Source organism: Canis lupus, chromosome 17 (assembly GCF_011100685.1).
Source record: "Canis lupus familiaris isolate Mischka breed German Shepherd chromosome 17, alternate assembly UU_Cfam_GSD_1.0, whole genome shotgun sequence".
Classification (NCBI taxonomy): domain Eukaryota; kingdom Metazoa; phylum Chordata; class Mammalia; order Carnivora; family Canidae; genus Canis; species Canis lupus.
This window is the reverse complement of record NC_049238.1, coordinates 18,348,036-18,365,817: the sequence shown is the minus strand read 5'-3', so window position 1 is coordinate 18,365,817 and position 17,782 is coordinate 18,348,036. Positions and strand designations below refer to the sequence as shown.

At 36.3% G+C, this 17,782-nt stretch overlaps 1 protein-coding gene across 2 annotated transcripts in view; it reads left to right on the top strand.

Annotated features, from left to right (window-relative positions):
* Window positions 1–17,782, top strand: part of ATAD2B (ATPase family AAA domain containing 2B) — a 158,195-nt gene that overhangs the window by 127,595 nt on the left and 12,818 nt on the right. For both annotated transcript variants that reach the window (XM_038560889.1, XM_038560888.1), the window contains exons 22-24: window positions 723–882; window positions 14,211–14,333; window positions 17,601–17,738. In XM_038560889.1, the coding sequence (XP_038416817.1) occupies window positions 723–882; window positions 14,211–14,333; window positions 17,601–17,738 (421 nt within the window). The remainder of the gene's footprint in view (window positions 1–722; window positions 883–14,210; window positions 14,334–17,600; window positions 17,739–17,782) is intronic.

Below are 17,782 nucleotides of genomic sequence, written 5' to 3'. Positions count from 1 at the left end.
CAAATGATATAAAACATTGGGCAAAAAAAACCAAAAAAACAAAACAAAAGGGCAAATCCTGACTTACTAGCCCTTATTTTGGGTTGTCTCCCAGGAAATCGGCCCATAGAGCATGTTTACTTGTGAATGTGTTTATAATTAGGGAAGTCCAAGCAAATCTTTTACTAGTCATGAAGGCAATACTTATTTTTGTTATATAATTGACTCAAACTGTTTGTAATGACTCCAAAGGAGCAGAAAACACTTTCCATGAAATGATTCACCCTGGAAAAAGAAAGAAATCTTTTGTTGTTATTTAAAGATATTAAAGAGATTTACCAGAGAACTTTAATTATATGAAAAATCTATGTTTCTTAATTTCCTTCAAAAAATTTTTTAAAGTAATATTTATTGATACTTATTGGGTGCTTTTACCATACATTCTCTTCTCAGGTATATCCAAAGGACTGGGGGGAGAAAAGCTGACATAATTGGTTTTATATTTCAAAATCAGAAACATTTCAGAGTTAATTTAGATATGACTTGAAACTGAAGCTTTTCATGGAAAGTATGACTTCAAAGTAGTAACTTTAGCAGCATAAATTGCTCTACAATTTTATCCTCACTTATCATTCTTAAAATATCTGGGTTTAATTATTAAATAACTATATGGTTTTATTTTGTGTTTTTATGAGTAGATCATAGGAAATAGAAGTAATTTTCATTAAAATATTTTCTTTTAGGTTTCAGATTATCTTGAAGTAATCAAGGAACCAATGGATTTATCAACAGTAATAACTAAAATTGATAAGCATAATTACCTGACTGCTAAGGATTTTCTGAAAGATATTGACCTCATCTGTAGCAATGCTCTAGAGTATAATCCAGATAAGGATCCAGGAGGTAAGGATGCTCTGGGGAAGGTTCACTTTGGTGATCAATGAGAAGATAGTGGAAAGTTTAAATACTAAAGCATGCCCATATTTCAGGTAGATAAATTAGTATTTTATTTTATTTTATTTATTTTATTTATTTTATTCCTGAGAGAGAAAGAGAGAGAGAGAGAGAGAGAGGCCTAGACACAGGCAGAGGGAGAAGCAGGCTCCATGCAGTGAGCCCGACGCAGAACTCGATCCCAGGTCTCTAGGATCAGGCCCTGGGCTGAAGGCGGCGCTAAACCAGGGGTGCCCAGATAAATTAGTTTTTTTTTTTTTAAACATTTTTTTAAATTTATTTATGATAGTCATACAGAGAGAGAGAGAGAGAGGCAGAGACACAACAGGCAGAGGGAGAAGCAGGCTCCATGCACCGGGAGCCCGATGTGGGATTCGATCCCGGGTCTCCAGGATTGCGCCCTGGGCCAAAGGCAGGCGCCAAACCGCTGCGCCACCCAGGGATCCCCATAAATTAGTTTTAATGACATATTATTGTATTTAGAAACTTCTTGATCAGGAACTCCTAATATACTTAAATGTTAAATATAATTATTAAAATAATTTATTAATTTATGAAATTAAATAATGGATTTAAATAAGGATTTTATATTTTAGGTATTCTGTTCAGGGTTTAGTTTCTTCATTTATATTTTACTTTTTCTACTTAGATTCTTATTTAGGTAGGATGGAAAACTGAGTAATTGAGAATTTAATGTAAAATTCATTTATTTGGTCAAGATCACCAGCACTGATAAACACTGGGAATTCCAGATTGGTGGGAACTTATTATAGAGTAAGTTTACATGTAAAAGACCCTTTTAAGTAGATAGTACATATTCTGTAGATTGTGGTTATTTTTAATGCAATTTTATTGTTTTGTTCCTAACCCAATCCTGTACTTAAATCTGTAGTCCCTGCTCTTTGAGTGCCCTCCATGGAGGACCAGTAGGAACATATCTGTAGTTAAACAAGATGAATTGATTGATTCGTTGTAACAAGGAAGAATATGTATCACGTGGAACCATATAGGATTTGAGCTTGTGCTAAGGATTTCGGAGAGGATTTAAGAAAGTAGGACATTGTAGTAGATTGGATGCTCTTAGAAGTGGGGGGTGATTTTGAGATTAGATATTTTAAGAACCTGGAAGGCAAGAAGGGAGCAAAGCTAAAACTGGGATGGGTAAAGAAGAAGCAGTCATCCATTTTATCCGAGATAGGATTTTACATGCTTGTTTTTGTGGCTCGGACAATATTCATGCTTTTGTCTTTGTTCAGATATTGGGGGGCTCTTATTTTTATTTTGATTCGCCGTGGTCACGGAGTGGCCTTTTCTGATGTTGTGTTCTGTAAAAATTGTTTATGTTTAATATGAGTACACCAAGGTCTAGCTGATAGTGCCAGGCCATTTTCCAGCTAACAGGGGCTGTTACTCTCTTTCTCACTCTGCTGAGGATTCTGTTTCTTCAACAGGTGATAGACAAGTAAGATGCTTTTTACTTCTTAAACATTGATTTAAGTTTCACTTATCTCAAGGTAGTTAGAATACAGTTTTCTGCTTTTTTCCTGTGTTTATGGGTAGTGGTTCTTAGGCCACTTGTTAGAATGACCCCAATCTCGCACTTTCACATGAAATTGGGAGTTTTTCATTTAAATTTAGATCACCGCACATCAGATATCCTAATTCCAAGTTTACAGGCAGAATAACATTTTACATAGCTGTTCTTAAGCTTTGTATTAGGACATTTGCCTCTTGTTAGTTTTTGTTTCTTTTATTTTGACTTTTTATTATATATGTTGTGTAGAAACATTTCTAAAGACTAAAAGAAGATAATTAAGTAACTCCATTACCTTGTGTTGTTTCTCACACACGGGAATGTATTGTACATGGAATACCTACATGCATAATATTTTTACTAAAATGAGAACACAATTTTTGTGAATTTTGTCATTCATGGATTATTTTGTGAAAAGTATATGAGTTAATATATTCCTATGACATTATTTTAATCACGTAGATGTACTATTATAGCTAATACCCCATTGGACATACTAGATTTTTTAGTTTTTCCCTCTATTATAATATTGATGAATAACTTTGTAGTATACATTTTATGTACATCCTTAACTATTTCTTTAGAATGATTTTCTTAAAGTGAAATTTCTGAATCAAGGAATATATCTTTCTCTATATATCTTCTAAGGCTTTTAATCTATACAGTTAAATTTTTCTCGCATTTTTGTTTTCTTTTGTCAGCACCATCAAGGCCACTGTTAGCCAATATAACAGTTTTGTGTGAGTGAGCGAATCTCCTTTTGTATAGATGGCCTCCAGCAACAGGACACAGTTTGGGTAGTGAAGAATGGGCTGGATGTCAGCTTCATTTGATTTCCTTGCTGGGGCCCTTGAGTAGGGTACAGTCTGCACAGGTGTTTAGAGTGGCCTTGACCAAAGTATGAGAGTACTTATACTCTGTTATAGTGTTCAAGACACAGGGGTTGCTGAAACTGTACTAGGTAATAAGAGTTTGGGCTTTGGATTTATACCTAAGCGTTAGTACCAGTTCTGCTATTTTCTAGTTCATTAATGTGATCAAGTTTAGTCCTCTAAATTTTAGTATTCTTATCTGCAAAATAGAGATAATTATAGTATTCTTCTCATTGGGGTGGTTGTATGGGTTAAATGAGAAATTGTATTATGTTAAATATTACAGAACCACCATTTTCATATGGCTCAACCTAAATATGTTAAGCCCTTATCATAGTGCCTGAGACACGGTAAGTGTTCTGTAGAGGTTAGCAGTCCACATTTTAATTTTTGTTATCATTATTACTTAAATTGTGCTTAAAAAAATTTTTTTTAATAAAGTGGTTGCTTAGTGGGTACCTATGTATTTAATTCCCTGGACCACATTTAAAATTTAATACTATTTTGGAAAAAGTCTAGGGACGGATAGTGAAAAATAAATTTGAATGTTTAGAGAAAGCCAATTGAGAGGGTCAATTCAGATTTTTCCCCCTATGTTACTTAATTATAACCACATTGAAAAATATTACTTTAAAGAAAGAAGCAGTGGTTTCTGGTGCATAATAAGCTTTTCCTATCCATTGCAGTTGTATAACAGAGAATATGGCTCTTAGAGTTGACATGATACACTTAAAATTTTCTTTCTTCACTATTTTAGATGCAAAAAAGTGTGATATAATTTAAAGGCATGATTTTGGCTCTGTTCAGATTATTTCATATCTTTGAGTTAAGAGGCTTGTTTTTTCCTTAGCAGAACCACTTGTTATGTATTAGGAAAACAACCTCAGGGTCTGTTGTGTAGCAAGTAGAAATTACAGGAGTGTTGTATTACTTTTACAAGCTCCCATGAGTATTTGGAGCTTACAGTGTTCTGTTTTGCAGAACCCTTGGCCATTTGGGAAAAAAATCTAGCATACACATAGAAGACAAAAGCCAGTATTTTGAAAGCTATACATGTTGCCTAAATGTTTACCCAGATTATCTCTCATGAGGATGATGTGGACAGAAATTAAATGTTAGCCAGAAGAATTTTAACCTGTAGTTCTAAATGTAACTAGTATCAAATGTTTGACCCTAATTATTTATTATCTTAAAGATATATAAACATATATATATATATATATTTAACCATTCCCCATTCTTTATCTTGCAGTACATCACATTCTCTAGGCCTCAGTTTCACCCCTAGAATGAGTCTAGCCCTCATTCACATACATACTATTATTGAGCTCATTTTGCTGAAAGTTCAGCCCTAATCTTGTAGTCTTCTCAAAATCTTCTCTTTTGCACTAGTTTGCTTGGGAATAAAGCTTACAGCTTCACCCTAGCCTTTGGAGCCCTCTGCAGGCTGTGCTTCAGCCAAACTCATTAATATTTTCTGTTAGTATTTATGAGTACCATGTACTAGTTACTGAGCCTGGGTGCTTAGAATACAAAAGTGACTGTGACAGTCCTTGCCTCTTGCGGCAGAGATACTCAGATGTAATGTATGTTTAACGATTACTGTGTGGCAGACATCATGCTATGTGTTACGGTATTAGTTTGCTAGAACTTTCATAACAAAATGATATAGACTAAAAGAACAGAAATTAATTTTCTTAGAGTTCTGGAAGCTGTGAGTCCAAAATGAAAGTGTCAGTAGATTTGGTTTCTCTTTAGTATTCCTTTTGGCTTACAGATGGCTGCCTTCTTGCTGTGACCTCATATGCTCATTTCTCTGTATGCACACACCCCTTGTGTGTCTTTGCCAATTTTCCTCTTACAAGGACATAGATCAAATTAGGACCTACTCATACAACCTTATTTTATCTTAGTTACTTCTTTAAGAGCTCTATTTTTATTTAATTTTTTTAAGATTTATTTATTTATTTGTGTGAGAGAGAGCAACCACAAACGGGGAGAGGCAGAGGGAGAGAAATCCTCAAGCAGATTTTTCCCCCACCTGCCAAGTGTGGAGGCCAATGCAGGGCTCATGACCTGAGCCAAAATCAAGAGTTGGATGCCTAACCGACTGAGTCACTTGGGTGCCTCTGCAGTTGTAATAGATTATTAAGGTAGAGCATAGAGGTGGCAGTTACGAATTTTGTCTTGAAGTGACGACAGATGATTATAGTGCAGTTTTATAAGGTCTTTGTTAGAAATATGTACACATTGTGAGTGGAGCACAGAGGAAAAGACACTACCTAGAAATGGATAAGATTAGGAAAGGCATTCATTCCACGCTGACAGAAGTAGTGTACAAAATTATAAAAAGAGGGAATGTGCTGGAGAATAGAGCAGAACAGTGGTGGGAAATGAATCTGTTTTCTCTCTCTTTTTTTTAAAGATTTTATTTATTCATGAGAGACACACAGAGAGAAAGAGGCAGAGACACAGGCAGAGGGAGAAGCAGGCTCCATGCAGGGAGCCCGACTTGGGACTTGATCTTGAAACTTGATCCGGGGACTCCAGGATCACACCCTGGGCTGAAGGCGGTGCTAAACCGCTGAGCCACCTAGGCTGTCCATGAATCTGTTCTCTTAACCACCACGTCTCCATTTACTGAGCATCCATGTGTGGAATATTCTGATATGCATAAATCATGGTCTATGCTGGAAATGTATAGCTCTGGTCTGGAAGATGCCTAAAGCCCACTTAGTAGAGAGTCCTACAGATAAATGTCCTAGAAAGTCCCTATCTTCTTTTGATCCTGAATAAGGACTTCAGAGTTACTTTTCTAAATGATAAGGAACGATTGGATGGTTTTGAGACAGAAAGTGATACAGTTTGATTTGCATTTAAGAGTATAGTATTGCGGGCAGTGTCAGTTTTGGGGTAGAGGTCAGGAGAGTAGCAGAGATGGAGGTTAGAAGACCAATTAAAATTCAGTTGCAGTGGCGGCAGAGATTGGATGTAAAGGGCCTAGTGACCAATCGATTAGATGTAACTGACAGAAATCTAGAATGACTCCTGAGTTTGTGGTCTGAGCATGGTTAAGTAATATGAGAAGGAAACCAATAGAGGAACAGGTTTATGGGCAGTATGCTAAGCTTAATTTTGGACATATTAGTAAGAGCTAACCTTTGGTGCACTCCCAGATAAAATGCAGATATTACAGAGTAGTAGTTATATATATGGTTCTGGACATTGGGAGATATTTGGGCAAGAAACATTGTTGGAGTCATCAGTGTATAGGAGTGAATGAGATCACATAGGTGGTATATAGAATGAGAAGAGAGAGAAGCCCACGAGGAATCCTCCCTTATGAGATTTAGGTCCCAGTTCTCAGTTTAGCTCCAATCTTAACTGTTGGAATGAATTTATGGTACCTTTGTTAAATGTATTGCCCCTACTGGGAGTGTGTACCACTTTTATTGAGGTGTAAGTTACATAGAATATGTTGTTTTTAAAACTACATTTATCTTTTGAAATCCCACTCACCCTTCAAGGAATATTAAATGCTACATTCATGAAAGTTTTTTTGGATGTCCTTTCAGTTATAAGTAATCCCTTCATCTTGGAATCAACACTATGTAACTTTCCTGTGATACTTTTTATCTACCCCACCACCACCTGCCTCCTTGAGCTGAAATAGTTACTTGTTACTCCTTATCCCTTGTTTTAGACCCTAAGCTGATTGGGAACAGGATCTGTATAAGTGTATGTATGGAGCATGTTCTTAATAAATGTGGCCAGTGAGTAAAATTTCATCAGTTGTTCTCTTGTTGAACACTAACTGAAGGAGTTTCAGATTAGATAGAAATTATAAAATGGAGACAATTTAGATATGAGCCAGTAAATACATAAAATTTCTTATTTATGAAATAATTTGGGATAAAACATCATCCTATAAAATTAGTTTTTCTTAAAATATTATTAATTTTCCTTAATAACTTTACTGAAAAAAAACAGCTAATATACTTCTCTTCATCAAAGTACAAAAGTAACATTGACACATTGATAATAGTTGTTACTTTTATAAAAGTAGTGATTGTTTTTAAAAATTTTATTTAAATTCAACTAAATAACATATGGTATATTATTAGTTTCAGAGGTAGAGTTCAGTGATTCATCAGTCTTACATAACACCCAGTGCTCATTCCATCATATGGATTGTCTATCACCCAGTTACCCCATCCTCCTTGCCTACCTCCCCTCCAACAACCCTCAGTTTGTTTCCTATGGTTAAGAGTCTGTTATGGTTTGTCTCCCCCTCTGATTTTGTCTTATTTTTCCCTCCTTTGCCTATGATCCTGTTTTGTTTTTTAAATTCCACATATGAGTGAGATCATATGATAATGCCTTTCTCTGATTGACTTATTTTGCTTAGCATAATACCCTTTAGTTCCATTTGCTGCAAATGGCAAGACTTCATGTTTTTGATGGCTGAGTGTGTGTGTGTGTGTGTGTGTGTGTGTGTGTGTGTGTGTGTATACACACACCACATCTTTATCCATTGGTTGATGGACATCTGGGCTCTTTCCATATGTTAGCTATTGTGGACATTGCTTCTATAATCAATGGGGTGCAGGTGCCTCTTCCAATCACTGTATCTTTTGGATAAACACCTAGTCGTGCAGTTTCTAGGTCGTAAGGTAGCTCTAATTTTAAATTCTTGAGGAACCTCCATATTGTTTTCCAGAGTGGCTGCACCAGCTTGCATTCCCATCAACAGTGTGTGAGGGTTCCCGTTTCTCTGCATTGTTGCCAATATCTGTTGTTTCCTAACTTGTTAATTTTAGCCATTCTGACCGATGTGAGGTGGTATCTCATTGTGGTTGAGATTTCCCTGATGCTGAGTGATGTTGAGCATTTTTTCATGTGTCTGTTGGCCATTCGCATGTCTTCTCTGGAGAAGTGGCTTTTCATGTCTTCTGGCCATTTCTTGACCGGATTATTTGTTTTTCGGATGTTGAGAAAAGTAGTGATTCTATTAATTTTATAGATTCTCCTCAATTTGCCCTAATAATAGTTTTTATTATTGGGGCTCAGAGGTTATGTAATTTGTGCAAACCCACAAATGTTATATGGCACAACTGAATGGATTGGATTCTGTCCTCAAAACTAGTGTGTGTGGTTTTTTGCTGTGCTTATGTTATTTTCAAATTACATGGATTTTGAGAATCTTAAGATCATAAAGTATGAGACTAAAGAACTGGTAAACATATACCTTATATTTTATTTATTTTTAAACTTTTGGTGGTCAGTAAAGCAAAGTTTATTGAGTGATAGTACAAAAGCTACTGAAGAGGGAGAGAGGGGACTCGAGAGAGTTGCCCTGTAGCTTATATCTTAAAGCACTGTTTAAAGTAAGGATTTTAAGACTGATGTCCATGAGAGAGTCTCTGAACAATAACATCCCAAATTGTATACATGTGTGATTTTTCATTTTTATCACATGCTTATAAGGATCTAAGATGACCCCCCTACCTCTTGAAAAAGATGAAGTTTGAAGACATCACATCTCTTCTACTTTTAATGTTCTATAAACTTATGATTTGTTGCTGTGTATAAAAAAACATAGATGCAATTCTAACCTAACAATGATTAAAAATAATTATAATGGTAAGCACATGAAAAATACTGTTTCCTTATCAAGTGCAGATGCTCTTCAGAATAAATTCATTATCCTTCAGATCAATGGGAAATTTTTATCGATTTCTTTTTCTTTTCTTTTCTTTTCTTTTCTTTTCTTTTCTTTTCTTTCTTTTCTTTCTTTTCTTTTCTTTTCTTTTCTTTCTTTTCTTTTCTTTTTTCTTTTCTTTTCTTTTCTTTTCTTTTCTTTTCTTTTCTTTTCTTTTCTTTTCTTTTCCTCCCTCCCTCCCTCCCTCCCTCCCTCCCTCCCTCCCTTCCTTCCTTCCTTCCTTCCTTCCTTCCTTCCTTCCTTCCCCCATTTAATTGGGGATGGAATGTGAGCAGGAAGCATACATTTAAAAAGAAAGACTATTGAGTTATTTTAGAGTGATAATTTGCCAGATACATGGCTTTAGATTTAATCTTGCCTCTTAGCTTTTTCAAGTTGAGGTAGAAAGCCAGTGGCATGTGCACCACAAATATTATATTATCAGCTTGAAAGTACAGCTACTTCTAAGGATGTTCATTGTAGGTTTTTATGTGTAATAGGTAAAATTTGAAGCAACTTAAGACTTAAAACAATAGAACAATAATTTTGAAAAATTAAGGTACATCCTCCTTTGGATTTTCATTATTTTTATAATCATTCATTCATTCATTCATTCATGAGAGACAGAGAAAGAGAGGCAGAGACACAGGCAGAGGGAGAAGCAGCCTCCATGCAGGGAGCCTGACATGGGACTTGATTCCAGGACCCTGGGATCACGCTCTGAGCCAAAGGCAGACCTTCAACCGCTGAGCCACCCAGGTGTCCCCTACTTTGGATTTTTAAATAGCCATTATAGTTTGGTTCTCAAAGGATGTTTGAAAGTTATCAGGAGACTTCTGATTTTGGCTGTGATGGAGTAAAAGGGACCGAATTTATCCTCCTACCTGAAACAATGAAAAAAACTGAACAAAATGTATGAAAAAACAATTTTGAAGACACCGGATATCAGGAAACAAAGGCTAGTATTCCCCAAAAGATGAGAAACTACAGGTTGAGCCCTAGTTGCGTCGAGAGTTTCCAGACTATGGTATAGGAAGGAAAAACCCAGGCAGAGGAAGTCTACCTGAATTACAGAGACAGCTGGAAATGTAAGGAGGGCAAAGTAGGTAGAGTTCTCAGGGCAGAAAGAAAGCAAGCTGTACAGAGAGAACACTCTGGAAATCTGCAGCGGATCTCTTCCAGTCTTGAGCTGATCACTGATTGGTGTATACATATGAGGAAACTATCTCAGACCAGAGAAAGGAAATATTCCTTGAAGCTCATAGGGGACTAGCAATAGTGCAGCAAATATTTAGAGCTAATACCAACAGAGATAAAATAGGATCATAAATAAGTACACATCCAGAAGAAGTAAGAAAAAAAGGAAAAGGGAGCAAGTGGAAAATAAATAGCAACTTTACTAATAATCACATAAATCACATTGAAAATAAATGGTCTATTTTGGTGTAGTCTCAGTAGCTTATTTTTGCTGTTGTTTCCTTTGCCTGTGGAGACATATCTAGAAAAATGTTGCTAAGGCTGATGTTAGGGAATTTACTGTCCTTGTTCTGTTCTACGAATTTTATGGTTTCAGGTCTTACACTTAAGTCTTTAATCCATTTTGAGTTTATTTTTGTGTATGATGTAAGAAAGTGGTCCAATTTCATTCTTGTGCATGTAGCTGTCCAGTTTTCCCAACACTGTTTGTTAAAGAGACTGCGTTTTCCCCATGTATATTCTTGTCTCTTTTGTCATAGATGAATTGACCATATAAGTGTGGGTTATATTTCTGTGCTTTCTATCCTGTACTGTTGATCTCTCTGTCTGTTTTTGTGCCAGTGCCATACTGTTTCAGTTCTTACAGCTTTGTATTACATCTTGAAATCTGGAATTGTGATTTCAGACAAACCTCCAGCTTTGTTTTCCTTTCTCAAAGACTGCTTAGCTACTTGGGGTCTTTTGTGGTTCCATACACATTTTAGGATTACTTGTTCTAGTTTTGTGAAAAATGTTTTTGGTATTTTGATAGAGATTGTGCTGAATCTGCAGATTGCCTTGAATAGTGTAGACATTTTATTTTATTTTATTTTATTTTTAATTTTTATTTATTTATGATAGTCCCACACACACACACACACACAGAGGCAGAGACACAGGCAGAGGGAGAAGCAGGCTCCATGCCCTGGGAGCCTGACATGGGACTCAATCCCGGGTCTCCAGGATCGCGCCCTGGGTCAAAGGCAGGCGCCAAACCGCTGCGCCACCCAGGGATTCCCTAGTGTAGACATTTTAGCAATATTCTTCCAATCCATGAACATGGAATATCTTTCCATCTATGTATATCATCCTCAGTTTCTTTCATCAGTGTTTTATATTTTCCAAAGCACAGGTGTTTCACTTCTTTGGTTAAGTTTATTCCTAAGTATTTTATTCTTTTTGGTGTGATCAAAATGTATACTTTTTTTGTTTTAAGATTTTATTTATTTGACAGAACACAAGTAGGGGGAGTAGCAGGCAGAGGGAGAGGGAGAGGGAGAAGCAACTCCCTGCTGAGAAGGGATCCCGATGCAGGGCTTGATCTCAGGACTCTGAAATCATGACCTGAGCTGAAGACAGATTCTTAGCTGACTGAGCCACCCAGGTGCCCCCAAAATGTATACTTTAAATATATGCAATTTAATATATCTCTTCTGTACTGTAATAGATCTTTTTTTTTTTTTTTAAGACTTAGGAAAGTACAGGATGTTAAATAATAAATTCGGATTGCACAGTTGTGGCTTTTGGGTCATAGATTCTTGAGATCTGTATTCATTTATTTCCATATATTCATGATATCTCTTTGGATATTTTTTACACATCGAAATAAACTCTTTAAACTTTAATTTTTGACTTTTTTCCTCTTCTATTTATTCTCTCATTATTTGCATATTTGAAAGTATTACTTCCATTTTCCCATTTTTCATGCAAGAAGCTAGACCATGATCCTTGATACATACCTCATCCCATACTTCATCATCAAGTTGTGTCCTTGAGAACGTATTTAAAATCCATAATCTTCTCCTTTTCACCACCCCCACCCTCATTCAATTTGTTCTTCTCTCTCACTAAAAAAAGAGGCTTCTGATTATGTTACCTGTTTTTGTTTTTGTTTTTGTTTTTTTTTATTCATGATAGTCACAGAGAGAGAGAGAGGCAGAGACACAGACAGAGGGAGAAGCAGGCTCCATGCACCGGGAGCCTGACGTGGGACTCTATCCCGGGTCTCCAGGATTGCGCCCTGGGCCAAAGGCAGGCGCCAAACCGCTGCGCCACCCAGGGATCCCCAGATTATGTTACCTGTTTTTATTCGTGACCCCTCCAATAGTTTCCAGATAATGGCTGGAGATGACTTTTTTTTTTTTTTAAGATTTTATTTCTTTGAGAGAGAGAGGGAGAGGGGTAGAGCAGAGGGAGGGGGACAAGCAGATTCTCCACTGGGCATGGAGCCCAGTGTGGAGCTCAATCCTGTGACTGTGAGATCATGACCAGAGCCGAAATCAAGACTTGGTTGCTTTACTGACAGTGCTACCCAGGTGTCCCTAGAGATGATCTTTTGAAGATGTTTGTTTATTTATTTATTTATTTAAAAATATTTTATTTATTTATTCATGAGAGAAAGAGGCAGAGACATAGGCAGAGGGAGAAGCAGGCTCCATGCAGGAAACTGGACGTGGGACTCGATCCCGGGTTTCCAGGATCATGCCCCGGACTAAAGGTGGCACTAAACCACTGAGCCACCGAACTGCCCGAAGATGGTCATTTAAATCATGTTACTTCTCTGTTCTGATCTTTTCAATGACTTTTCATTGCTCTTAGTATAAGGCCTGAATCCTTTAAATACAATCAGATTCCCATTTATCTCTTGTTTATTGTATTCTAACCACAGATTTTATTTATTTGTTTTAGAGAGAAAAGGAGGGTGAGCAGAGGGAGAGGGACTTCCTACTCAGACTCCTTGCTGAGTGCAAGCCCATTGTGGGGCTTGATCTCAGGACCCTGAGATCATGACCTGAGACAAAATCAAGAGTCAGATGCTTACCTGACTGAGCCACTCAGGCACCCCTTGACTTGACTTTTAATATTTCAGAGTTGTGTAGCTCTTGGGAGCACTTTTTATGTTGTGTTTTTCATGAATGAGGGCTTCTCGATTAGTGTAAAGCCGAGACTTAATGTAAACATCAGGTGTGGTTTACCTAATAGTGTGTGTATTTCTTTCCTGGATCTACCTACAATTGCAGTTTTTGCAATTTTTGGCTTAGAGTGCTTGCTATATTTTTTGTTTCTGTCACAGATTTTTATTTTTTTTAAGTTTTAATTTTTTGTTGTCACAGATTTTTAATAAGTCACTTTTACTTAGGATATATTATATTCTTCATAGTTTTGACCAGTTTTCACTTATGGAGAAAATTATGTAAGATTTTCTGAATTCTCAATATCCATCTATAGAAACTCTGGTACTGGGCATATGGTGAATATTCTCCGAATCTCTTAAAATTTTTATTGAAAATCATGTTTTTGTTTTTTAAAACATAAAATCAAGTTTTGTGTCTTTGAGATAATGATTTGTTAAATAGGCTTATTAGTACAATTGAACCTGAACAGCACAGTTTGAACTACATAGGTCCCACTTCTACATGGATCCTTTTTTTTTTTTTTGTAAATGCAGTACAGTACTATAAATGTATTTTCTCTTATGATTTTCTTAACATTTCCATTTCTTTAGCTGTATTGTAAGAATACAGTATATGATACATTTAACATACAGGACATGTGTTAATGGACTATTTATGTTATCTATAAGACTTCTGGTCAGCGTTACTATTACTATTTACTATTACTAGTAAATTTTGGGGGGGGGGAGTCAAAAGTTACAGGTTTTTGACTATGTGGAGAGTTGGCACCTCTAATCCCTTTGTTGTGCAGGAGTCACTTGTACTTTGAAGTTCTAAAAAATAATTCAGAGAATTATCAAGGTTACTAAATAGCTTATTATATTTTTTACTCATCATTTAAATGAACCTGTTTCTCACCTGGAAGTGCTTTTTACAGTTTTATTTAAATGTTTGTGTTCTTTTCTTTCTCTTTTTAAGATACTCTTTGTTAATGTTATTTTATTTATCTATATAATAAAGTATACCAACTTTTTTAACAGATAAAATAATTAGGCATAGGGCTTGTACCCTGAAGGACACAGCACATGCCATCATTGCAGCTGAATTGGATCCAGAATTTAATAAACTCTGTGAAGAAATTAAGGAAGCTAGAATAAAAAGAGGTAAGTTTATAGAAATGAACTTGCTTCTGAAGACCAAGAATCATTGTTACTGAATGATGTTTCTTTAGGCTTGCTGACATTATGAAAATAATCTATATTGAGGCACACACTTTATATATTTTGGTACTAACGTGTCATGTAAATTCTCAAAGGTATTTTAAAATTTTACTTTCTGGGAAAGTTTTAGTGAGTACAGAAGTGCAAATTACAGAAATAAAATTCTTTTTAGTGAAATTTTTTTTGTAGAAGTGTATCTGTTAATTTTTATTCTTAAAGGATTTAGATAGACTTTCATATCATAGAGGGTTTACTTTTTATTTATTTTTTTATTTTTTTATTTTATTTTTTTTAATTTTTTTTAATTTTTATTTATTTATGATAGTCACAGAGAGAGAGAGAGAGAGGCAGAGACATAGGCAGAGGGAGAAGCAGGCTCCATGCACCGGGAGCCTGATGTGGGATTCGATCCCAGGTCTCCAGGATCGCGCCCTGGGCCAAAGGCAGGCGCCAAACCGCTGCGCCACCCAGGGATCCCGAGGGTTTACTTTTTAAAAGTTTTTAGGAATATTGTTTTTTTTCCCTATTGACATTTATGTGCAGTTCTGTTAATATAAAATTAACAGAACTAGCAAATGTGGTTTGTTCAGTGTATAATCCTGTCCTTGAGGAACTCAGTAGGAGACAGAATTATAAAACAAACCAATACAGTTGAAGTATATGAGTTGGTTGAAACATGTTTATAGCACAGAGGAGGAGACTTCCTGTTATGGATCTCAGTGTATTTCATCCAGAGTTTGGGGAATGAAAATATAGGAGTGTTGTCTCTAGTGGAGTGGGAAAAGAGAGGTAGTGACAGAGGAGGGGGAGGTATTTGTAACCAGAGCAGATTAATAGCATATGTAAAAGCACAGAGATGTGAAATAACATGATATATTTGAAGAACTGCAAACTGTGTGGTATTGCGGAAGCTGTACAGAATGGGAAATAGATCTCAAGAGGTGAGCTGAGTCCAGGACATTGAAATTAAGAAGCTTTTTTCCCTACTTCTTAGGCCCTCCCTGGTCACCTAATTTAAAATAGGCTCTGGTCACCATAGCACATAGCATTTTGTCTTTTTTTTTTTTTTTTGTCTCTTTCCCTTATTTGGAATAGAAGTGTTGTGAATGGTTTGTTCATAGCTCTGCTGCAGTCCCTAGAATCTGTCCTATAAATATTTGAATGAATTGATGCCAATGCTAAGGAGCTTAAGACTTTATCCTGTAGGTCAGTGTTTTTCAAAATATGTGTGCCTAACACCCACATCAGCTTATTAGACTTAGGGAATTAGATTCTCTGAGAGTAGTAAGGCTGAGAAATCTACACTTTAACAAACTATTCACGTGTTTTTTTTGTACACTAAAGTTTGAGAACCATTGCCATAGTCAATATGAGTCACCGAAATATTTTAAGCTGTGGAATGAATTGGTAAATTGCTTTGGCAGCAGGAAATAGCAAGGTCAATGTGGCAGGATAGAAGGATGGACCAGTCGAAAACTGTTGGAGCCAGTTTGGAAAACAGTTTGGCAGTTTCTAAAAAATTAAGCATAACATTTACCATATGACCCAGTGATTCTACTCCTGGAAACAACCCAAGATAAATGAAAACATATGCTTGTATAGAGACTGTTCAAACAACTAAAAACTGGAAACAATGCAAATGCCTATCAACCAGTGAATGGGTAAGCAAAACAGTGTATCATACAATGGCATACTGCTCAGTCATAAAAAGGAACAAACTACTGATACATGGTACGACATAGGTGAACTTAGGAACGTTATCCTAAGTGAAAGAATCCAGTTATAAAAGACCACCTGTTTGGTGTGATTCCGTTTATATGAAACGTTCTTTTGTAAAGTATGTGGAGGCAAAAAGTAGATTCGCTGGGGCCTGGGATAGTTAACCAAAAAATTGGGCTGCTGTGGTGATTGCAGAGCTCTGTAACTATACTAAAAATCATTTAATGGTATGCTTCAGATGAGTGATTTTTTTTTTTTATTATTATGTAAGTTGCACCTCAATAAAGCATTTGGGGGGAAAAGTTGTTGGACTTGTGCAGAGTTTTAATTCGTGAAATGGGAATGGATATAGGATCAATGCAGGAGAGATTTGGGGCATGATTGGAGGCCATTGGGAAGGGAAGGAAGAGTCAAAATTGGCTGCCCATATTACAGGTTCAGTGACTTAGTAGATACTAGTACTACCAACAGAGATAGGGGAATATCTAACTGGAAATAGGGATGAACAGGTATTTTTTTTTTTCTCTTGAACAGGTTTTTTTTGGTGGGGAAAGATAAACTAATTACCTTTAATTTGACCCATCATTAGGATATACAGTTGGATACATAAGATAGGCAATTGAATATATGGGTCAGAAGCTCAAGAGATGCTTGGGCTAAATATGTAGATGTGGGAATTATTATGTAATGGTGATAGAAGCTGAAGGGATGAATGATACTTTTTGGTAGAAGGTATAGATCAGAGTGAGAAGAAAAGAAATTCCAGAGACAACCCTGAGAAACACCATTTAATGACCATATAGAAGAGACAAGTCTTGTGAGGGAAAATGAGCTGGGGTGGTTTTTCTTAGAAAGATCAGTGTAGGAAAACCAAACTTACTGCAATGTGTGTGACAGACAGCTAATACCAGATGAAAACAGTTCTTGTGAATGGGGTTTAATGGTCTAACAAACACACATTCTAAGATGGCAGAAATAATAACTTTTAGACAATATATATATATTTTTAAAGATTTTATTTATTTATTCATGCGAGACACAGAGAAAGAGAGAGAGAGGCAGAGACACAGGCAGAGGGAGAAGCAGGCTCCATGCAGGAAGCCCAATGTGGGACTTGATCTCGGGATTCCAGGATCACGTCCTGGGCCGAAGGCAGGCACTAAATGGCTGAGCCACCCAGGGATCCCCTTTTAGACAATATATTACTATTGTCCTACAGTCATAACAATGTATAGTTTTGTAAATTATACCAAGCAAATAGGTTCCTTTGTTAAGCATGGGCTGCTAGGTTATTTTGTTAAGATTTTATATCTAGTTTCTTTACTATCTTAAAACAAAAGGTACTGCTTTCATCTGGATTATGAACTGTCCAGGTGTAATTAATGACTAAAACTTGGTTCTATATTTCAGACTTTTTTTTTTTTTTTTTTACCTTGTTGGTTTATGTAGTTGGGAATATTTAAATAGGTGTTGCTTATCTTCTGCCTGCAGGCTTATCAGTAACAGCAGAACAAATAAATCCTCATGGCACTGGAGCTCGGAAGACAGAAACTAGAGTTGAAGAGGCATTTCGGCACAAACAAAGAAATCCATTGGATGTTTGGCATAACTCTGCAAATAAATGTGCATGTGAGTGTTTGAGACCATGTTATCCAGTAGTGGGAACAGCTGAG